The following is a 24,959-nucleotide window of genomic DNA, read 5'->3' as shown; positions in this document are numbered from 1 at the left end:
CTCTTGATGGACCAGATGGATGGACCTGTGGATCAGTAATGGGCACAGAGCTCCACTCCAACGTGGAGGTGGGGTACTGGTATGAGCTGGTATTTTTAAAGATGAGCTAGTTGGACCTTTTTGCATTGAAGATGAACTCAAAATCAACTCCCAAACCTACTGCCAGTTTTTCGAAGACACTTTCTTCAAACAGTGATACAGGAAGAAGACCATGATTTTTATGCAGGCCAATGCTCCATCACTTGCATCGAAGTTCTCCACTGCGTGGCCAGTCAGTAAAGGCCTTAAAGATGAAGGAATAATGACATGGCCCCCCTTCCTCATCTGACCTAAACCCTATCGAGAACTTGTGGGCACTTCTTAAACGCTAGATTTACGGGGGAGAAAAACAATACACCTCTCTGAAGAGTGTCTGGGAGGCTGTAGTCACTGCTCCACAAAAAGCTGATCATCAACAGATCAAGAAACTGACAGACTCCATGAATGGAAAGACTTATGACTGTTATTGGAAAGAAGGGTGGCTATATTGGTCATTCATTGATTGATTTATTTTTTTTGAAATGTCAGAGATGTTTATTTGTAAATTTTGAGGTGTTTGTTTATTATTCTCACTATAACAGATGAAAATAAACAAGTGAGATGGGAAAATTTTCATTTTTCCTTTAGTTGCATAATAAATCTGCACACTAATAGTTGCCTAATAATTGTGCGCACATATGTATTCCCCTGATGATGTTCACACTCACATTTCTGTTGTGAAACATTCAGGTTTCAGGTTTATTAACATTTTGGATTGACTGATAGCACTGTGTTTGTTCCATATTAAAATTAATCCTTAAAAATACAACTTGCCTAATAATTGTGCACACAGTGTATGTGCAGTACAGATTGCATGGTTTTCAACTTTTCTCTTACTTTAACATTATTCAGTTTGTCAGATACTTTAATGTCTGTCTACGGTGAGGAGCTTTACGTAAGATCACAGTACATTAACATTCTTTTTAAACCATTTAGGCCTTTTTAAAAATAAACATTTTAAGTAAATAACACAAAATATTATAAATCCAAGTAACTTATGAAAATAGAGTATCATCATCCTGGAAACCTGGGGAGTGTTATAATGTGTGTATATGTCAACAATTGTATACTACTTCTTTAAATCCACTAAGCTGCAAAATATTTACAGAACTTTCCCAAGTCATTTAATAGGTAGACAACCACAGAAGAAATTGACACTGGCAATATATTAAATGGTTGCAAAAATATCTGTGACAATTTTAAAAAATAGATGGAAAAAAAAACAGTGTGGATGGAACAATTGGAAGATGGCATCAGAAGTATTGTGTGATTGAAGACTTACAGAAAAGGGGAAAGGTAAGACTTTTAAGATAGTGGTAAGACCAGGAATGTATGTAGCTGAGACACGGGCAGTAAAGGGAGCATGTGAGAAAAAGTTAGATGTGGCAGAAATGAGAATATTGAGATGGATGTGTGGAGACACAAAAAAGGACAGAATAAGAAATGAGACAATCAGAGGTACAACAAAGTGGGAATGATGTCTAAGAAAGTACAAAAAAGAAGGTTGAAGTGGTATGGACATGTGATAAAGAGAGACATTAAATATGTAGGCAAATGAATGATAGGACTGGAAATATGGGAAAAGAGAAAACAAGGGAGGCCAAAGTGGAGGTGGATGAATAGAATAAAAGAAGATCCAAAGGAAAATGGCTTAACTGGCGAGGAGGTGCAGGACCGAGATGTTTAGAGACTGCTGACTAAGCACACCAACCCCACAAAGAAGTGGGGAAAGATAAAGAGAAAGAAGAAGATGAAATATAAACCCGAGTATAACAAACTTGTTTTGCAAGAACATCTTTTTGCATATTGGATGTACATTCCCTTCAGAGTAGCACCAGTTTTTATTCTTTGCACATTCAGCCCAGAATACCTACAGCAACATGCAGCTATGATATGCAGAAAAAGATATTTGGGCATTTTGGTATCAAGTAATTGTGTACTTAAATACTATATTTTCCATGATTATCTAGTGTAGTAATTAATTTATCTGGTAAAATACCCAAGAAACATCACTAAGTGCTGGCTAATGTTAACCTGTTACCAGCTCTAGCATTTCTGCAACTTAGGGCTGTGACTACTTCTGAGAAAAATGATTTAACTGTAAATCACAATTTTCACATTTGTATAGTGTTATGTATGACGGTTTTGAATGCATCTCAATTTTACTATGAAATTATAAAAAAAAATATGATTCAAAAATGTGTTAAAGAACATTTTTGCTAAGAATAATGAAAAGCACAAAAGCAGTACTCTACCTCTTTAGAAAGATAAAGTTATTAGTTATGATATGAAAGTTAACAGTTACATATTGTACGACATAACTTTTGAAAGCAGATTCATCTAAATTTTAATGTTTTATATAATATAGCCCACCATAGCATACAGCGGTGTAAGAATAGGAAAGGAAAACAGTGAGAAAGGAATTCAGTATAACAAAGGCTTAGGAAACCAGCGTCGCAGTATAACGAAAATAGCAAGGAGCGAAACCAATGGCAATGGTCGAGAGAGTACCTTCCTGTAGCAGGCTACGAAAAACATAGACATACTGTATATAGATAGACGCCGCATTCACTGTGTTGCCCAGTCGACACGATAAGTCAGCGCGTCTGCACTATTGCGAGTGGTAAAAGTGCCGTTTAAACTAACACAGGTAGACGTGGAAACCGGGTTTTCTGATGAAAAAACAATAAATGTTTTAAACAGTATTGTTTATTTTGGCGAATCATTTACATGCAATTATTTATATCCATTTATGCACTAATAATGGCAATTATTAATAATAATAATTATTATTATTATTATTAAATAATTCCTCCCATATAAGTAACATTTCTTGGACTGCTTTCTTCCATCTCCAAAACATTTCTAGACTTCGTCCTGTTCTTACGCAACACAGTACTAAAGTATAGGTTAATACCCAAGTCACCTCACATATAGATTACTGTAATGGTATTCTATCTGTCATCCCACAAAAACGTAATTTAATCACTTACAATTTATTCAAAATTCTGCTGCCAGGATAATAACCTGCTGTTCTAAATCCACTGAACATACTATACCTATTCTCTCTCAACTTAACTTTAATAGTAAACAAAAACACTATCACATGTATATGAAGCCTTTCTTTAAAACTCATTGTTGGTAGATGTCATTTCATAATTTTTGCATGTATTCTACCTATACATGTTGGATTACCTCATGAAGTATACTATATTGCTCAAACTGTGATGAAACAAAATTAATAAAGGTTACAATGGTTATAAAAGAGGGATATTTATTATGCATTATTTGCTGAATATGTGTTCATCCATCCATATACTGTGCTTGTTTATTTCAAATCAGAGTCAGATGGAGTTTGGGACTACCACAAAAGCAATGGGAGACAGCGAGCAGCCTTTCATGGTAAGTCTTTTCCTCATAGGCTAAACTCACACACCCACAACAGACTGAATTGGAGTCACCAGTTAACCTAACACTCCAATTGTTAAGATATGGGATGGAAAACTAAAGTACCAAGTGAAAAATGACAGACATACTGTACAGAAGAATAATATGCAAAATTCACACAACTGTGAGGCAGTAGGACCCATCTCTGGGACACTGCCACCCCAAGTGTTGAATATACAGTGGTGTGAAAAACTATTTGCCCCCTTCCTGATTTCTTATTCTTTTGCATTTTTGGTCACACAAAATGTTTCTGATCATCAAACACATTTAACCATTAGTCAAATATAACACAAGTAAACACAAAATGCAGTTTTTAAATGATGGTTTTTATTATTTAGGGAGAAAAAAAAATCCAAACCTACATGGCCCTGTGTGAAAAAGTAATTTCCCCTGAACCTAATAACTGGTTGGGCCACCCTTAGCAGCAATAACTGCAATCAAGCGTTTGCAATAACTTGCAGTGAGTCTTTTACAGCGCTTTGGAGGAATTTTGGCCCACTCATCTTTGCAGAATTGTTGTAATTCAGCTTTATTTGAGGGTTTTCTATCATGAACCGCCTTTTTAAGGTCATGCCATAGCATCTCAATTGGATTCAAGTCAGAAATTTGACTAGGCCACTCTAAAGTCTTCATTTTGTTTTTCTTCAGCCATTCAGAGGTGGATTTGCTGGTGTGTTTTGGGTCATTGTCCTGTTGCAGCACCCAAGATCGCTTCAACTTGAGTTGACTAACAGATGGCCAGACATTCTCCTTCAGGATTTTTTGGTAGACAGTAGAATTCATGGTTCCATTTATCACAGCAAGCCTTCCAGGTCCTGAAGCAGCAAAACAACCCCAGACCATCACACTACCACCACCATATTTTACTGTTGGTATGATGTTCTTTTTCTGAAATGCTGTGTTCCTTTTACGCCAGATGTAACGGGACATTTGCCTTCCAAAAAGTTCAACTTTTGTCTCATCAGTCCACAAGGTATTTTCCCAAAAGTCTTGGCAATCATTGAGATGTTTCTTAGCAAAATTGAGACGAGCCCTAATGTTCTTTTGCTTAACAACGGTTTGCGTCTTGGAAATCTGCCATGCAGGCCGTTTTGCCCAGTCTCTTTCTTATGGTGGAGTCGTGAACACTGACCTTAATTGAGGCAAGTGAGGCCTGCAGTTCTTTAGACGTTGTCCTGGGGTCTTTTGTAAACTCTCGGATGAGTGTCTCTGCGCTCTTGGGGTAATTTTGGTCGGCTGGCCACTCCTGGGAAGGTTCACCACTGTTCCATGTTTTTGCCATTTGTGGATAATGGCTCTCACTGTGGTTCGCTGGAGTCCCAAAGCTTTAGAAATGGCTTTATAACCTTTACCAGACTGATAGATCTCAATTACTTCTGTTCTCATTTGTTCCTGAATTTCTTTGGATCTTGGCATGATGTCTAGCTTTTGAGGTGCTTTTGGTCTACTTCTCTGTGTCAGGCAGCTCCTATTTAAGTGATTTCTTGATTGAAACAGGTATGGCAGTAATCAGGCCTGGGGGTGGCTACGGAAATTGAACTCAGGTGTGATACACCACAGTTAGGTTATTTTTTAACAAAAAATTACTTTTTCACACAGGGCCATGTAGGTTTGGATTTTTTTTCTCCCTAAATAATAAAAACCATCATTTAAAAACTGCATATTGTGTTTACTTGTGTTATATTTGACTAATGGTTAAATGTGTTTGATGATCAGAAACATTTTGTGTGACAAACATGCAAAAGAATAAGAAATCAGGAAGGGGCAAATAGTTTTTCACACCACTGTATATCACAACTTTAAGCATAGATACTTATTTATGGATCACTTGTTCAAATCACAGAAATATGTGAGGCTATCAGTTGTGATGGCACTGTAATTAAAAAATAATTCTAAAAGCACATAACCAACTGTCCAATGGAGTACAGACATTGATACTTGAGGTACTAATTCACATAGACTTCTTACCTAAGAGATCCATTTTATTCTCTTCAATTAACCTGTTAATGAGGCCATTTGCTTTTTCAATTGTGCATATAGCAACATCCCATGATGAAAACCCCCCAGCTGGAGACATGCTACCCATGTAACCTTCCACACGCACATTTGCCTCCTGAAACAAATTCTGTAAATGAGAGAAAATTATTTGTATACTTTGGTTTGACAGAACAAATAGAAAAAGTTAAACTTCACTACAATGCAATATAAATAATTTAAAACTTGGTAAATAAATTGCACTTTTCTTTCTTAGACTTACAGTAATAAATTATTTTAGGTCCAACATATCTGGCTAGCTTCATTAAGATGAAATATCATCTTAACATTCTTGTTACATTAACATTTACAATAGATACATTTGCAAAGACATAAAAAAAAACACATTCTTATGGAAAAAAGATTTAATTGTTAGTCTATATATGAATTTCTCTATTAATGAAAACAATGCCACAAGCAAGAGCAAACCTGAAAGTGTAATATTTCTATGTACTATTTGTGAAGTTTTTTTCACTAATTAATACATTTTAAAATCATTTACCATTCATAAAACATGACTTTTCCTCCAATGAAGAGGTCACAATAAAACTGAGCAACCTTTTTGTAAGACATTATGCATTAAATGTTCAAGTTATTTCATGCATGCAATAAAGTGTTTCATCAGTGACAATGTCAAAAATAAAGACTTATTTATACTGGGCCAGGTAAGAGTTTCTCATCAACATAATAAATGCATGTATTTTTGATGTAGCAGGTAAAAGGTATACAACAAAAAAAAAGTTAGAAAACTTATGCATTGCATAATACTTCAGTGCAATTAACAACTGTGCAGGCACTGTAGCCCTCAGTAGATTGAGTTTTAGGTTCTAAAACTTCTCAATCCATTTCAAGATTCTCCCACCAGGATTGGGCAAAAGGCTGAAAACAAACATGTCCAGGACTCTACCCCTTCAAACAGACCGCTGCCGCTCACCCACACACACAAAACACACACCAACCCAATATGCATATACTGTACAGTGACAAATTGCAATTGTAATTAAGATAACCTAAATTAACTTAATTCCTTATCTGCTTAAGCATGTCTTGCCACTGTAATTTTCATTAAACGGGATATGCATTCAGTTATGACAAATGTTAGGAAATAACAAAAGTAAAAATGTTAAACTTTATTTCTGTAACTGACTATTATAGATCACCAGGTGAATGAGGGACTCAATTTGTAAATTATAGGGTGACATGATTTTCAATGCTCTAAACTGGGGCATGTGCCTGCTTTAAATATTCATCATCAGAGAGGGATCAGAGCACAAGAAAAAAAGAAAAACTTTGACAACTTAACACACATCATTATTCGCAGTGGTTGATGTGGAAACAAATAAATGGGTACAGCAGTACATTCCATTTTTGCTACTTCTTGGTTATTCTTTCAATGCTGTTCAAATTTAAGACAACTTGTTGAGAAAACTGGGACCCCTTCAAAGTTTTGACCAATCTATTATACAGGTATGTATGTTACATCAAGGGAGTGGAGGAGCGGTGGTATGTTTCACCCTTGGAGTTTCGTACATACTGAATATTGTGAGGATGTTTGTTTTTGAGAGCAATACTTTATCAAACAGGCATTTTGTTAAAATCAGAACATTTTGATATACTTGAAGTATTTATGGGGATGAATACACTTATATCAGGACTGTCCCTGTCTCCAGGACATCTGGTCACTGTAGTAAATTATACTAACGGTGAAAAAGTGAATCATTATAAACTGCAGATAATGGAGCTGTGAGGTTGGTTTAGTGTTAGGGAAATAATGAATAAATGTTTATTTGCTTGGTTCACAACAGTTACACGATACAGACTACTTTATTCATATCTAGAAAACCTTTTGTTTTCTTTGCTTGCATTTTGTACCTTTATGGTTAGGTAGATTATTTAACTTACTTGTTATGACTTAAAGCATCGGAAGGTATGAAATGCTGATGCACTAAGTCTTTTCTACTTGCAGTCAAGCCACTGGGAAGACTTCATAAAGCCGAAACAATTTGCTGATTCAGAGGTTTCCATGCGCTTCTAGCTATACTTGCCAACAGAGAAATGCAGTCCATGTCGCTCGCAAGGAGCCACTGACACTGAATTCTAACTCAAGCATGTAGTTTGTTGGTGTTTCATTAACTTCTACTGGGGATCTGTTTGCTGCCTGTAGCGGCTATCGGAGGATGAAAAGAGGAAAATACAGAGAATGCACAAGTTGGTGTAACAACTGACAAGGTAAAATTGAAAAAGTAAAGTAATTCTTAGTTGAAGTCGCACAGAATGTTTCACAGTTTTAAGATAGATGAATTTGCAAATGCGTTTAAAGGGGAGATTTTGAAAATTTACAACAATTAAACTGTCTTAACTATTTTCCTTGAAGAGTAAATATGCCAGATTTCAACAAACTCAATCCACATGAGGTCGCATTGTTCCATGTGGACAGAGAGATCAGGCTATTGCAAAGGTACTTTATGCATTATAAGTGAATGTAGCTTTAAAAAAAAAAAAAAAGGCAGAAATAAAATGAACATGCCAATTCAAAACAGAGGGTGACTGAGCTAGACTGTGAACCCCTTCTCCTGGAATCTTTATAAGTCTCTTCCTACGATTCTAAAATAAGTCTGGAAAACCTTCCCTGAAAATGCTTGAAGTATGTTATTTTTTTCTTGGTATATGAACAAGAAACATGTCCATAAAAGCACCTGATAAATGACATGGGTTTTTTGAGACAAAGTATTAAAGACCTGGTCCTAGCAGTTTTAGTATGTTAAACAGGCATCTATTTAAAAAGCATACAAAGTAAAGCCTTATGTGATAGCTACCTGCAGATAGTACATTTTCTCTTTTGCCACAGAAACAAAGGGAAGGATAAACAAAGCCTTTTTCCGAGATTCAATAACTCTCTTTAAAATGAGCAGCTCTGCCACAAGAGTCTTTCCTGCACTAGTTGGAGCTATACAAATGAAAAAAAAGAAAAACAAAAACAAAATTAAACAGGTTTAGATAAAAAAAAAAATTTAATTTGTCTACAAAAGCATGTGTGTGTGTGTGTGTGTATGTATATATATATATATATATATATATATATATATATATATATATATTACACACACATACATACACACACACACAAATATATTTACATTTATAAAATATAAAGCACAGTACATTCCACACATGGATACACATAAATATAAAAAACAAACGGTAAGTTTAATAAGAGTACATTATGTTTATTATTAAAGGATGGGTTCAGCATTTTTCAAATCAAAGTTATAAATACTGGACTAATGTAACATTCATTCTTAATAGAAGTATATTCTAGTTAATGCCTAAGATCCTGTAAGATATTAATAAAAATGCCACATCTACAATAGTATGTTTGCTTATACTACCCAGCGTTGCCCAGACTTTTTATAAACAGAACATCAGCTTTAGTTTAATTTAATTCAGAGATGCTTAAATTGACAAATTCACATAGTGTATAATTTTGTTCTTCTATACTAAGTACACAGTACTATGCAATATGGCAAATTAATCTAATGTTTTGGGATATACAGTACTTTTATTTTCCGCTCTGGTGCGTAAATGTATAAATGCTTTGGAGTGCCCACTCTGGAGAAAGCAACATATAGCTGACCATGGGAAAAGCATGGACTTTCAAAGTTAATGCCTTCTGCCCCGAGTTACTGACCTTAAGCCTGATTTATAGCTATAGCAAATGCAAGTTACACTGGACATTATACTCACTTAAAATCAAAAGGCACATCTCTGGGTATCATAGAAATGTGAGGAATGAACATAACTTCTCCTTTAGCATTGCCAGTTAAAATAATCACTTCTGTCACGTTTGGTATGTGTTTCTTCACACATAGCCTTGTTCCATTGATAAAAACAATAACATTATAAAAACTATAAACACTTTAAGTAATAAATACAGCTTTTGCCAATCACAGTCATATATTTGATGAAGCTTGAAGATTGCAGTTCCTAGTCACATATTGTTTGATGAGCTATGAGTTGTGACACACAGAGAAAGAACAGAGATCTGGCATGCACCTCAAAGCTTTTAGCCTACGTCAAGAAAGGGGAGGCACGCGGCACGGTACTAAGTGGGGAGCATACAGAAGTGTTCAAGACAGAAACAACGATGAAAACAAAGGTCACCTATATCCATACATTAAAACTCAATACTAAAGCGAACCTTTGAACACATTGCAAACTATGTTGCAAAGTTGGTAGTATAAGAGAGAGAACTTTACAGACATGTAAAACACGTTTTAATATTTTTTTGGAGCAAAGCAAAAATGTGAAACACTTGTCAAAAGAACCATTTAAATGAAACAGTGATCAAATTAATAAAAAAAAAAAACGTAATGACCCCCAAATATTTTATCTAGATTTTTCAAATGGAAAAAATTTTTGAAAAAAAAAAAAAAAAACACACTTCAGGTTCATAATCTACAACCCAGAAAACACAGAGGCACCAATTTTGGTTAATAAAGAAACAGCACCTACATTCTTCATGTATCAAGGGGATGATAACAAGAAAAGAGGGTGGAGTGTCCAGGTTTCATGCCAAAGAGCATCCCGAAGCACAATCGCCACATCTGTGGAAAACAGCTTATCCATCGCCAAGGCAACTGCAGGCTCCCAGCACTGCACTGGCTCGTTGTGAAACCAAATCTGAGACAATCACGGTCGTGCTATAAGCGCCCTCATCAATGGGTGATGCAAGGAACATTATAAATGCAGGGAACAGTATTACTTGGCCACTAACCTGGCCACAACCCTGCCTGAATGCTGTGTCTTTGTGTATAGGAGAGTAGTAGATCCTACTACAATAAATAGCCATGCTATTCCTGTTTCAAGCTAAATAAAGTTGGTTTTGCTAAAGTACTGAGACTCAGCCTCGTGTTTTGGGCTGCAAGACAGGAACTCGCACATCACAATATATATAGAATTGAAATGTTGACATTTATAGTCAACATTAATTAAATGATTCCTAAACCATATTTAAAGTGAATACATGAATGGACTGGGCAAAGAGCAAAAACTAGAAAAGCAAGATTAATATTAAGACTTGCCAACTGGAATATAAACATCATTTAATGCATTTTTTAAGATATTACTTGACCCAAAGCATTTATTTCATACATGGATTTACCTGAATAGATTATGTTTTTCCCCTCTAGGACCTGGCCCATTGTAAGACACTCTGCTTGCCATTCAAACATTTTGACAACTCCGTAACTTTGATATTTCTGCAGGACTGACTTTGGAAGGCTCCAGTTTGACAATAACAACTTCTCTGATTGCTCAGCTGGTACAGCCATGTGAATACTCCCCTCTACAAATAGAAAATTGTTAAATAAGAAAAGCTGTAAACAAATAGTAAACATTGAAGTGCCAATATCTGTTTTATTAGCTGCATCATACAATGCAACCAAAAGAAAAACTGGTTAATAACCACAAAAAAACAGGTTTAGTAATTAGCACTGTTCAAGGGTACAGGGTGGTACAGTGATTAATGTCTTTTGCAACTTATGTGCCAGTTTTTGCTAATTCATTCAGGTAAAGAAAACAAGCATATATCCAAGTAGCACATCTTAGAACACAAAAATATGGAATCTTAATAAACTCTGGAAAACTAGTCTCATATCATGTTAGTTTTGTTATAGAACTGTCTGTTAATTAATGCTGAATTATGCATGATGTTATATGAAAGTGCATATAATATACCAAGAAAAAAACCCTGTGAATTATGGTGATTTTCAAATGTTCACATTCAAAAAGATTAAAATTCTGTAATTTATAACATGACCTTTCATTGCATAATGTATATCTATATCTTTATTTGTAATTCTCAGTGATGCAATTATAACAAAAGAGTTACCGAACAGGTCCCCAAATAGCATACCTGTACATGCTAAAGTTGTATCCCATTTGCTAGAATTTATAGTTAAGTCCAGCCCAGGAGGAGGTGTCAATACAGAAGATGACAGATTAGAATCTGGCCGATGGTGATGTGACTCAAACTGCAGCTTTTGTTTCTGCAAAGCAGCAGCTAGATGCGTAGGACTAAAAAGAATGTAATCTTTTGTATTATTCAGTGATCCACTATCACAATATGATGAATCTTCAAAGGATTTCTTTACAATATTCTTTCTACGCGTTCTACACATTGTAACTGCACCTTTGGACTTGGATTCATTTAAAGATGACTTATGCATCATTGTTTTCTTGGAAGAAGGTGCAGATTCAGGGCTTGATGTAGATTTTGACCTATTCCTTTTAAGCGTCTTTGTCTGCTCTTGCACAGAAGATCTTCTCATTGACGAGTCCGAAAAGACCATTTCATTTTCTCCATTATTGCCAACAAGAAGGTTCTTAGACATGCATTTATGGTCTTCAGAGGGTATAACTTGGTTTTGAATGTCTTTATTTTTAGGTACATGTGGAACCCTTTGATGAGTTGTACCTGTAATTTCACAGAAAGACTGCACACTAGACTTGGGACTATTTTTTCTTTGTGCCTTTTTTAAACACTCCAAGTTTTCAGGTACAATTCTACAGGATGTATGTTCTGAAGATGAATTAACTACTTGCTGTTTTTTAAAAGGAAAACAGGTTGGACTTTGGTGGAAAGGAGGGTCACGAGGTTCAACTGCATCCAGTGCTTGCAAGATTTCCTCATCTAAGGAAAGTAATGAATCTCCAGTCCAACGAAGATCAACACTCTATTAAAAGTAAAAACATTACTTTTTTCAAAGGACTGACAAAAACCAGCAAATGAAAGAATTTCATAGAAATACAAAACAAAGCTAAAAGTGATTGTATATGGTTCAAGTTGTTTAATTTTCACTATTAAATAGAAATGGAAAATACAATGAACATATTTACAGAGAAAATATTACAAAAAGCAATAAAGGTTTTTAGTTTCAACTGCTTTAAGAACTAATTTCAGAATGCTGCTTTGTAAATTTATGCAATCTGGCATTATTCATATACTTCAGCTTTACATAGTGGCACTGTGTGCTGTTGCAATGTGAGGGAGAATAAAACACAAATATATTTGAGAACCAGTACATGTGAACAAAGAAAAAATGTCAGAAATATTTCATTATTCTCTTACTTATAAAGATCTCTAAAGATTTTTTTAAATGTAAAGAAATTATATTCTGAAATGTAGAAATTGTATGGATAACAATACCTTAAGCAATATAAATTCCTGGTAGTTAATCAGAGATGTTACTTTGTGGAGTAAAGCTAACTGTATAATAATACCTATGATCCTACTTACTTTGTTTCACAGCAAAACCTTTTTCTGTTGTTGTACCAGAATTATACAGTTTCAAAGTGACTACTAATATTGGAGAAGGGTTTGATGATGGAACCCATGGCACCATTAACACTGCCCGTAAAACTTACTTCTAGTACAAACATTTGATCCTGACAAATGAAGGTTTCAATCATACTCACTCATAAACAATAGCACTATTTTCTGTTTAGTTAAAAAGCTGAAATTTGGCAGGATGGTACTGTATATCCAGGCCAGTAGTTATATGCTAAAAAAGGACATTTCAGTATGTTAGTGTTTAAAGGTAAGTTCTACAAACTCGCACAGAAAAAGAAAATATAATAACATTTCAAAAATGTGTTCATGGATTTGACTGAGATTTGGTGATGTTACAGAAAAAAAGAAAATTAGCCAACGTCCATCCATCCATCCTCTTCCGCTTATCCGAGGTGGGGTCGCAGGGGCAGCAACTTGAGTAGACAGGCCCAGACTTCCCTCTCCACGGCCACTTCTTCTAGCTCTTCCGGGAGAGTCCCAAGGCGTTCCCAGGCCAGCCGGGAGACATAGTCCCTCCCAGCTGTCCTGGGTCTTCCCCGGGGCCTTCTCCCGGTTGGATGTGCCCGGAACACATCACCAGGGAGGCGTCCAGGAGGCATCCTGATCAGATGTCCGAGCCACCTCATCTGACTTCTCTCGAGCCAACGTGTTTTTTTTTTTTTATTTGTCAAAAATGATGAACATTTTGCTAGCTTACATGTTCTATACAGCGAGCGTGCTTTATGCAAATAAAGGATACAGCTTAAGTGATTTACAGGCCATGCAAATAGCACCACCAACAAACCGGGCTGTGTCCCGGTCAACAGAAAAGAAATGTGATTATTGTTTGAAATGGGGGCGGCACGGTGGCGCAGGGGTAGCGCTGCTGCCTCGCAGTTAGGAGACCCGGGTTCGCTTCCTGGGTGGAGTTTGCATGTTCTCCCCGTGTCTGCGTGGGTTTCCTCCAGGCGCTCCGGTTTCCTCCAACAGTCCAAAGACATGCAGGTTAGGTGGATTGGCAATTCTAAATTGGCCCTAGTGTGTGCTTGGTGTGTGGGTGTGTTTGTGTGTGTGTCCTGCGGTAGGTTGGCACCCTACCCAGGATTGGTTCCTGCCTTGTGCCCTGTGTTGGCTGGGATTGGCTCCAGCAGACCCCCGTGACCCTGTGTTCGGATTCAGCGGGTTAGAAAATGGATGGATGGATGGATGTTTGAAATGGACCCTGAAAGAAGACAGAAAGCTAAATGGTTAGCAAGAGCTGTTTCTTGCTGTTGACTACCTGAACTCTTGGATGTGTACTGGATCTCATTTTGGTTTTTCATTCTGCTCTTTGGCCCTTATGTCGTGAAGTATCAAGCACTGTGAAGCATCGACACATAAACAATGACTTGAGGGCCAGGTGTTGACTCATGGAGTTTTGGGAGCCATGGTTGTATTACCAAAGAGAGAAAAGTGCAATAGCAGCTGTGCAGCTCTTCGAAACTTCTACATAGGAGGGGGAGTGAGCAGTACAGTAACATCTGCACGGCAGTTTTAAAAAAAAGCATAGCACAGCATAGAGGGAACACTGATTAAAAAGAATACACTTTCATGTAAAATCACTAGTAAAAGACCATTGACCTAACAATATTGTTATTACTTATTATTTTACTGATGCATTTATTCAAGTAGACATACAAAATTTAACATACAACTGATTTTTTTTTTTGTTTTGTTTTGTTTTTCGAATTGGAGAAGAAGCAGTGAAATGAATTAGACATGGTGACAAAGTGTCAGTAATTTTCAACCCCCAGCCTTAGGGTTTGAAGTCTTAGTTCCAAAGTCTTAATTACTATACTAACTGCCTGCCAATAATATTAGCACTTGATTAAAATAAAATAAAAAAAAAAAAAAAAACACATACCAACAAACATTGTGTACGGAGAAATAGTTTGTTACAAAGGACTTCCGATATATCCAATTAACCAACAGCAATATAACAGAGACCAGTTATATTATAAAATTTCCCAAGACAAGCTGAGTACAAGGCTATTTATTTTTTTTTTAATAAGACTGCAAGGACAATGTCTTTATTGACTTCTACTGTATTTCCTTTCTTCTTTCACTTTTCCTTTGTTTTTATTGAAACAAGCAATTTCAAAATGAACGTGGACACGGATTCAAAACCACACATTAGAAGAAAATGTTATCTAGACCTATGACTGCCTTTATTGTGGATTGTTATATTACACTGAACTACTGTAAAGGACACAAGTGAAGTATCAGTTTTTTTTGGAGACAATTTCCAATATACACAGAAACAACAGCAAAAATAAAAATTAAGTTCTTCAGGCTAATAATACCTATGTACCACCACTATCAGAAAAATAAATGAATTAAGTACACAGCATAAACATTATAAAACAAAACAGAAATTCAAAAAATTATCCAGCTTGACATTTTCAATACACTCTAAAACAGGGGTACTCAGTTATAGCCCTGGATGTCCACAGTGGCTACAGGTCTTAATTGCAACCAGTTATGTAATTAGAAGCCAGGTCTAACATGTAATGGAATTTGATATTTAATTATAGCTATATAATGTTAATAAATAAATGAAAGTATTGTTAACATATTCAGACTGCCTTGACAATATAGGCCAGAAGAAATAGTTACCGCTTACAGGCTTAGGTTCCGGTCCCTTCTGCTCTTCATTTCGTTCATTTACAGAATGCTCTTGACAGTGGCTGTGCTGGTCTGAGTCGCTTACTGGTGGTACTTCTACAGATGGCAAGCTGTTAAAGATCATTATTGGTTATCAAGTCAACCTTTTTCAAAATAAACACCTGCCATTTTTAACACAATTATACTAAGTTGATTAAACACATTCAGACTCTGAGAGATAAGTGCTTACAATTTATAAGCATTTATATTAGGATAGTAAATTTTAATATATCAATACATTTTTCACCTTACAACTGAGTAAATGAAATACTGTTATGCAAGTACACCATGTAAAATTCAAGTTCAACCAGGACATGGAACCTGTAAAGGACAGTATGGCAAAAGATAGTAAGGTTAAATTCATTTGATCCAGCTTCTACCACTGTTTCAGATTACAGAAGTGTTGGTACAGTTTTCAGGAATTCCCCTTTTTAGTGTTTGTAGAAAACAGCAGCACATCCATAATATACATACAAAGTTAATGTCGCTGGTGAGCAAGTTTGTTTGTACAAGTCTCTTACTTCCATATACTGGAAGATATGTTTGCTAATAAACTATATTTTGTAAAAAGTTGTTCAAAGAATACAAATTTATTTTCATTCCTCAAATATTATAATGTGCACTTTCCAAATAGTATATTCTAAGAAAGACGAGGGCATGACTAAATTGAAAAAGTACAGTTGGCAAGTACAACTTCTGTTGTCGTTTGTCAACACAACAATAAAAATAAAAAAAAAAATCTTTAAACATCTGTATAATTGCTCAAGTTGGGCACGATCATTCTTGAGGATGAATCTCTAGATATGTCATTTAAAGCACACAAAATGTACTTCTACCTAAGTAGAATAACATTCTTACATTGACTTAATTTATTTCAGGACAGCAGAGGGCGAAAGCCTGTCCTGGCGAACCTGGAGGGAAGGCAAGAATCAGCCCTTTAGAAGGTGCCAGTCCAACGCGGGGCACAGTTGCACACACAGCCAAACTCTTATGGGTTCAATTTACAATTGCCAGTTAACCAAACCTGCATGTTTCTGGAGAAGTGGTATGAAACTCAGATTAGCTGAAAAGAACATTGACATATATGGAGAGAATGTGCAGACTCAACATACATAGATAACAGCAGAGTGCTAAACACTGGGGCACCATTCCACCTACACAATGCAAGTGTTTTACATAAATTAAAAAGTACAGTACAGTACTTTCTATACTAAACAAGACAAAATAATGTAACTGAACACACTATTTTATGATAAAATATTGTAACTGAACATATTGTTTTATTTATCCAGACATCGTCTTAACCCATTTATCCATAACAAGGTCTCAGGTAATGAGCTGGAGCCTGTCCCAGCAAGCATCGAACACAAGGCAAGAATAATAACCGGACCGTGGGCACGTCCATCACAGGATGCCTGCGCACACCCCGGCCTGTTTACCATCACTACAATACATCACCTAACCTGCATGCCTTTGCACTGTGGGAGGAAACAAGCCCACCGAAAACACACATACACACAAGGAGAACATGCAAACACCATGCGAGGAACACCTGGGACACGAACCCTGGTTTCCTTACTGCAAGGCGCTACCACTGAGTCGGTCCGCTTATAAAGAAAAAGTAATATTTTTGAATTACCACTCAGAGCTAAGCTATTCAGTTTCTCACCCATATCTAATAATTTAAAACACGTATAGGTTACCAAATTTGAATGGCATGAAGGTTGTGATTAGTACTTACCACATTTTTCTGCCAATCTGATGCTGCCCCAAGTAATATCTTCGTTTTAGGTCCATCCCCGTTTTCTTCATTAGGAATTAAATACGAATGCTAGTGTTTTGCCTTAAACCAAAGCAACTGTTACTATATATACACATTTAATAATGAAAAATTACAGTGTACTATTTAAGTCGTCTTCGTTACAGACAGCTTTATAGAATTTTTTTTTAATCGTCATTTATTTTCTAAAGGTACTACCAGCGTACACTGTATTAGTAAAATACATAAAATTAATGCAACTTGTTTAGCTTTTTTCTGTTACACATATTTTATCGAGTCCATAGGACCATTCGTTAAATTCATCATCAAAATACTACAGCGGTCATTCTGTACTTTATTGATGAAATGCTAAAATTACATCGGAAATATTTCTGTTCCACGTATCTTTACAAATAACTTAATTTTATTACGTTTAATAGAACGTGATATAAATTAGAAATAATATTAATTCGTAGGATGCTTTACATTTCCTAGAGCCGGAATTTATCTGTATCGATGGACTTGACATTTTCAGCAAACCTGTAATAATTCATAACGCGAAAGTTCACCAATGTTCGCGATCTAAAAGGGCTGACAAGCAATCTACAGCCCTATTATTTTGGTTAATAATGAGAAATGCAGATCATGTAAATCTCTTTCCGATTGCTCTTAATGTTAAAAATATAATACATAAAAAATACAGTCACGAAAAAGGAATATAAATTACATTGCGATTTAAAAATTCAAATTCGCCGCCGTTTCTGGAAATAGTACCCAAATCTACAAAACAAGTACGCAACCACATTTAATGTCCGATGAAGCACACGCGATGAGGTGTTCTAGTTCCGAGGGTTCATTACTGTGTTTTCGGCTGATTGGTTAGATGCACGACGGGGGCGGGATGGCTGAGTTTAGAAGGCGTGCGCTCAGCATCCCAGTCTGTTGATACCCCGTGCTGTTATACTAAAACTGTCCAGAAAGATCTGGCACAAATAGACAGCGACCACAGAAGTTCGTAGAAGAAACCGAGTGATTTTATTCAGAGGCAACGATCGTGATGAAAGGCAGTTTTACGAAAACGCCCTAAATGAATATGGTAATAATTTAAATATTTTTCTAGGGCTGTTAATTGTGGATTTTGAAATCGTTAAAATTTCATGATAGGTTAAAATGTTATGAATGGTCAAAGTCGAATGTATACGTGTTATTCCTGTCATGTTGCTAAAGATAATACAGAAATGCATGACGCAGCAAAGTAGTTGGTATTAACATGCTCGTTGCAGATTGATATTGGTCATTTGGAAGCAGAACTAAATCAAATAAACCAGTGTTCTTTTCTGTATGTCACATTTATTGACAGGCTGTGCAATGAAGGTAAAGTACAAGTTCATAAAGTCGCCCCTCTGCCCAGTAGAGTCCAGCTGTAGAAATACACTTTGTCCGCCAGCGCTGAGGTCATTCGGTTGCATTTAATATTCGAAGTTTTTTAAGGTTCCGTACCCAAATGACAGAGTCCTGTTTGGATTTTGCGACTCCTGTGGCTCGGGTTGTGCATCCGTCGGCTGGATCGTTGTCAGTCATGTTTAAATGATCATTGTTTAAGCAGATCATCTGCTTCCTCGGTTATTATGGGAATTAAATAAAGCAGTGTGAGTCCCATCTTTAAATGATGGGTTTGAAGTAGAAATAAGGTAGGAGATCTGTCTAAACAGTAAAGAAGGTAAAGTGTATGCCTGCTGCCACTAGAGGTATTAAGTGAACCAGTCACGATCCATTTGGGAGAAGACCTAGGAACAGATCTCTCAACTGGCCCTGCAACAACTGGGAATTCTCCAAGATGAGATAGGAAACGCTAGTGAATTTGGTTGGCCATGTGTACCTCCTCAGTATATTACAACTGAGGCATATGGTATTTGAGTGTGTGAGGAAATTGATCACTAATGAGAAATACTGGAATTTGTTTTTCAAAGCATGTGCGTCGTCTTTGTAGCCAGATTCCAACAAGCAGCTTAGAAAAAATGAATTGTGTTATTGAATATTTTTTGATATTATTACCTCAATATGATTCACCGTTTGTACACTGCACATTAAATGCATAAGTAATGGGTAAACGAAACAAGGAACAACAATTGCCATGTGCATAATAAATGTGAATAATCAGGACTCATTAGGGTGCCAAGGAATTCCAATTTAACAGAGGAAAGATGATGGAGAGCACCTGAAGGAAAAGAAGAGAATAAGAAACTGCTTATAGGTTTCCACTAAGTGCTGTAGTTCCAGGTTTAGTTTCTGATCAATCAGTTTGTACTTTATGTATGTAATCCAAAGCTTCTCAAGCATAATGCAGTTTTAATTAGATGACTTGATCCTGGCCTTGCTTTGTTAAGTTAGAAATTCCTAATTTTTTCTGCATTAGACTGGATCAGTATCTGCAAGGTCCATACCCTTTTGCTAAAATGATATTATATCAGAAAGTGTTTGATGCAAACAAAGTGAATAAATACATTCTCCAATTCATCTTTGGTTATGTTGATATTTGATCTCACAACAATTTAAATGGGATGGTGTAAAGAAAAAAAAAACACAAACTAAATATTCTTATCTTTTATCAATCAGTAAAACCTGCACTATTGTAAGTTTTTAGACAGTAGACAGAGTGATAACAAGCCATCCGATTAAACCAAAAACTTGATTATCTGGATTGGTATTTTTCAAGTCAAAATTTTTTCTTCATAAACATGGTATATATGCATTTGCCATTGTCAATTGTGCTCTAAAGCTAAGTGTTTTCTATAAAATAAAAAAATATATATCTTACCCTCAATGGTGCTTTACAATGGAGGCTAATGGGGCATCACCAGAAAATAAAAGCTTAAATCTTCCTGAATACATAAAAGACAATTGGCGAGTAATGATTTATGTCTTATGATTACAAATACATTGTAAATAGTTTATTTATTAAAAAAGAAGCACTAATATTATGAGATTCAGCCATTTTAAAAGAAGACCAGCATGCAACCATCTCAGTGTTTGTCTTCTTCCACAATAATCTCTTAACTCCAAGCCCAAATGGACATGATTTCCTTTTGAAAGACCAAGTCACAGTAAACTTTTCATGCCATGTGGTTGATTATGTTTTAATTTACTTTCATGTTTATGTGAAAGCTCCCAGAAGCCAATTGAAAACATATCATTACCATGAGAAAAATAGTACCAGGAATATGTGATAAAATTATTTCCAAATGCCTTTTGTTGTCACAAACATGTGTCGGAAAATCGGAAGGCATGTTTTCTTATATCGAAACTTTTGCCACTTCATCAGTAAATTTTTAGCTGTTTATTTTGCGGTAGTGCCCCATGCCTCAAAAGTGCTAGTGAGAGCAAAATATTTGTAAAAATTTATTGAAAACACTTAACTTTAGTACACAGTTTTTGTGGCAAATACATATACATCATGTTTGTGAAGAAATAACTTTGTGTTGAAAAATGAATAATTTATTATTTAAGTAATTTACTTAAAAAAAAATGGTCATTCAGGAACTGAGTTTGAGACCTTATACACTCATCCATCTGTCACTTGTTTCCAGTCCCACCACAGATATACCGATACTTCAAACAACAGTGTTACATCAGTTGACACAATCTGAAATCAAGCAAAATGACACCTTTTATAGGCTAACTGAAAATATTACAGTATGAAAGCTTTGAAGATTTGCATACTGTAAACTTTTTAGTTAGCCCATAAAAGGTGTCATTTTGTTTGACCTCACTGCACCAGTTAACACAAAAAAACTACTAACAACTTTCGGCCTATTTCCAACTTACCTTTTCTGTCAAAAGCTCTTGAGCGTGTTGTAGCCTCCCAGCTCACCAATTATCTAACCACTAATAACTTGATGGAACCCTTCCAGTCTGGTTTCAGGGTGCAGCACAGTGATTTGCTTATGGCAGCAGACTCTGGACAAACCAGCATATTAATTCTGTTAGACCTCAGTGCAGCATTTGACACTGTCAGACATGACATTCTACTGTCTGGAATGGAGAACATGCTGGGTATCTCTGGCACTGCCCTCCAGTGGTTCAAGTCCTATCTGACTGATAGGCAAGAGTTTGTTAGTCTTGGCAACAGCAGGTCCAGCTCAGCGCCAGTCACACAAGGAGTTCCTCAGGGCTCTGTCCTTGGCCCTCTTCTCTTCTGTATTTATATGCTTCCCCTTGGCCATATTATTCATAGCTATATACTGGGCTATCATTTTTATGCAGATGATACTCAACTCTACTTCAATGTTAAAAGTGGAAATTCATCAGAGCTTTGTCAGCTCAAAACCTGCCTTAGTGAAATTAAAACCTGGATGGAGCAAAACTCTTTAGAATGAAACTGCAACAAAACTGAACTCCTGCAAATTGGGACTAAAATGCAACTTAATAAAATGAGCTCCTTCCCAGTCCATCTTGGAGGTGATCTCATCAGACCTGCCTCTACTGCAAAGAATCTTGGTGTCATTTTTGATTCCTCCCTCTCTTATTCCGCCCACATAAATCACATTAAGAAACTTTCTTACTTTCACCTCGTAACATATCCCGTGTTCGCTCTTTCCTCTCCTTTTCTAATGCTGAGAAACTTGTCCATGCTTTTATCACATCCCGCATAGATTATTGTAACTCGCTGCTGGCATGTGCCCCTTCTAATCTTATAGCTTATTCAAAGCTCAGCTGCAAGAGTCCTTACTCGAACCAGCAGCAGCGAGCACATCACACCCATCCTGCTCCGTCTTCACTGGCTCCCTGTGTCTTACAGAATCGAATATAAAATCCTACTAATAACCTACAAAGCCTTAAACGACCTTGTGCCAAACTACATCAGTGATCTTCTCCATCACTATGTGCCTGTCCGACCACTAAGGTCCTCTGATTCTGGCAATCTTGTTGTACCCCACACTAATCTACACTCCATGGGTGACAGGGCCTTCAGCTGTATAGCACTCAGACTCTGGAATGACCTACCGAAATTAATCAGATCAGCTGACTCAATGAATTCCTTTAAAAAACAACTCAAAACTCATCTGTTCAGGAAGGCTTTTAGCTCTATGTGTCTTTATTCCCCTTCTCTAAGTTTACCTCTCTGTCAAAATGCTCATGTAACCTGTATGTGTGTGCTAAATCATCAGTTATGTTGTCTGTTAGGCTTTCTCTGAATTTACTGTCTTAATCTTCTTTATTTATTTATCTGGTTTGTACAATGCTATATACTGTATACCCTGCCCTTCTTTCTTAAATTCTGTAAGTGCCTTGAGCATGGGAAAGGCGCTATAGAAATAAAATGTATTACAGTATTACTATTATTAAAAAAAAACTCAGCTTAGACTATGTCACTTAATATCTAATTGTGCCATTTTCCAGTCTTGGCAGCCATTTCTGTTTTTATCCTATATTGATCCTATGTGGTGAGCTCATTATTTTTCTTTATTGCTATCAGTAAAGACCATTTCAACAACTATTACATGGCTGGTTCGCGATCAGTTTTTATTCCTCTTTAAAGTGCCTTACCCATTATCTGATACTGCAGAAACCCATGCTGTACAGCTCCATATACATCGAGAAACCATGTATGAGTGTCTGCTGCAAGAAATTCTGTCATCACGCATTATCAAAACATGTCCTGTCCTTGTCAGAAATTTCTTGCATTGAACTGTGAACACTTTACTAAGAAGGTGGTGTAACTTTTCATTGAGGTATGAGCCAGCAGATGAAACTGCAAGTTATAATGCAGTGTATTTCAGTATTGTCAGACATTTTTTGGTAATTCCCCTATGCTTAATATTTTTTGTCCACCTTAAATATAATACCGTATAATCTTCCTATTTCAGCTATCGATTGTGTTTTGTTTTTACAGAAAAAAAATGGATAGAATTCTTGAAGCAGTAATGGTGTCCTCACATTCAAAAGCTGTGAAGCATAACATGATTCTGCAGGTGATAGAATCGGCACCACATCCTTTGGCGAGAACTCAGTGCTTGGCCATGTTTGAAGTCTGCACAAAGCTGTTTTTCTTGGGTGATTCCAAGTTCAAAAAGGATGTTGGAAAGGAGGTTCTTGAGGCCTATGCTCATCACCATCCACTAGAGTTTGAAGAGTTTTTCAATACAAGATTTGCTCTAGACCTCCTCCAAGAAGGTTACGGACCTATCATGAAAAGAAGTGACGAGATTTTTGAATACATCCAAGTGGCATTGCAGTATATGGTGGACAGACCGTCATCCATGGAACTTTTCCACACATTGCAAATTGAAGTTCTCAGGATCATATGTGAGAGACCAGGGCCCAAATTATGTGCTATGCTTAGCAAATTACTAAATCTGTACCCCCAGTGCATTCCTGGTGGAAATTTGCAGTCTGTCTTCTGTCAGCAACTCATACAAAGCATCAGAAAATTTCATTGTGAAGGTGAAGAGAATGATGAAATCCTTGAGTTTGTAGAACAAGTAACCAAAACTAGTGGAATGTTGCAGTGTGTGTGGAGAATGAACATGGCCATCATTCTTCCTTCACTAAAGGAACTCTTTATTGTAATTTCATCTCCTGAAGGTAAGACAATTAAATGGAACAAGCTTTCAGTTTTTATTTTATAAGATGCCTTTCACTGAAGGTACTATGAAGCACTTCCATGATAACTATACATACCAATTTATATTTGTGAGGTGTATTATACATTATCTAACAGTACGTATAAACTAAACAGTGTAGTATATTCAATATAGAATGGATAATAAATCAGTAAAGATCAGTAAAGTAGATCAGTAAAGAATTAGTGGCCACATTATTAAAAATGTTAGTTTGAAAATTGAGTTCAAAACTGGATTGATGATTGGAACAAATAGAACTAAAGGGAGAGACATTTCGAGAGAATTTGTGATCGCTGGAGCCAATAAGTTGAATAAGTTTGGAGAAGAATTATCAGATGGCCGATTTCAGAAGGTCAGACTTGTTAAGCTAATTTTATTTTTTAAAGTAAACAATTTATTCGAATATAACTGGGTTTAAAATTTTTGAACATTGATGTTAACATTAGCCTAGCGTATTCTTGAATAAGAAACCAAAGTATACTAGCATACTAAAACTATATATGGCCAAGTTGTTTGGTGTGAATGCCAGCTGTAAAAATCCTCTTTTTAGATGGGTAAATTGTGGCAGTAATTCTGCAGTCATTCAGCTGGAAGGAAAATTTTAAATACTAGCCAACCCGTGGCGTACTATACGCCGCATAATCAGGCCAGTTTTTTAATGATTTTTAAGCACAGGGAGAAAATTAACATTTGCAAAATCGGAAATGTAATAAATCGGCAAGAAAAGCAACATTGTAACAATGCATGGAACGAACCAACACACAATCGTCTGTGCGGCGCTCAGGCGCGGAGGGTGGAACGGGAGGAGAGGAGAAGGACGTCCACTCATGCTAGTCTGCTGATTTCTCGTTCAGTATGCACTGCCTGCTCATGTTCCCACCTCCAACTCGTCACTCGACTCGTTCTCGTTTTTGCACAGTCCAGATGCAGCTGTGACTCACGTAGACTTTTCACTGCTCTGTGCGGTTTTGGCTGCCTTTCTATA

At 36.4% G+C, this 24,959-nt stretch overlaps 2 protein-coding genes across 3 annotated transcripts in view; one reads left to right on the top strand and one right to left on the bottom strand.

Annotated features, from left to right (window-relative positions):
- The window catches only part of polq (polymerase (DNA directed), theta), a 90,722-nt gene extending 72,596 nt beyond the window's left edge, over window positions 1–18,126 (bottom strand). Inside the window, exons 1-6 of one of the 2 annotated variants that reach the window (XM_039744325.1) lie at window positions 17,334–18,126; window positions 15,552–15,663; window positions 11,474–12,293; window positions 10,721–10,903; window positions 8,376–8,506; window positions 5,494–5,650 (exon numbers count right to left, since the gene is read on the bottom strand). In XM_039744325.1, coding sequence (XP_039600259.1) covers window positions 5,494–5,650; window positions 8,376–8,506; window positions 10,721–10,903; window positions 11,474–12,293; window positions 15,552–15,663; window positions 17,334–17,404 — 1,474 coding nt within the window. In that variant the 5' untranslated portion in view covers window positions 17,405–18,126. The remainder of the gene's footprint in view (window positions 1–5,493; window positions 5,651–8,375; window positions 8,507–10,720; window positions 10,904–11,473; window positions 12,294–15,551; window positions 15,664–17,333) is intronic. The other variant, XM_039744324.1, reaches the window with a different exon arrangement.
- Window positions 18,127–18,245: 119 nt separating this feature from the next.
- The window catches only part of LOC120523230 (ubiquitin carboxyl-terminal hydrolase 35-like), a 75,931-nt gene continuing 69,217 nt past the window's right edge, over window positions 18,246–24,959 (top strand). The window contains exons 1-2 of the mRNA XM_039744323.1: window positions 18,246–18,447; window positions 23,245–23,936. Of these exons, the coding sequence (XP_039600257.1) occupies window positions 23,252–23,936 (685 nt within the window). The 5' untranslated portion in view covers window positions 18,246–18,447; window positions 23,245–23,251. The remainder of the gene's footprint in view (window positions 18,448–23,244; window positions 23,937–24,959) is intronic.

The sequence above is a fragment of the Polypterus senegalus genome, chromosome 2 (genome assembly GCF_016835505.1).
Source record: "Polypterus senegalus isolate Bchr_013 chromosome 2, ASM1683550v1, whole genome shotgun sequence".
Lineage (NCBI taxonomy): Eukaryota > Metazoa > Chordata > Cladistia > Polypteriformes > Polypteridae > Polypterus > Polypterus senegalus.
This window is presented reverse-complemented; position numbering and strand designations above follow the sequence as displayed.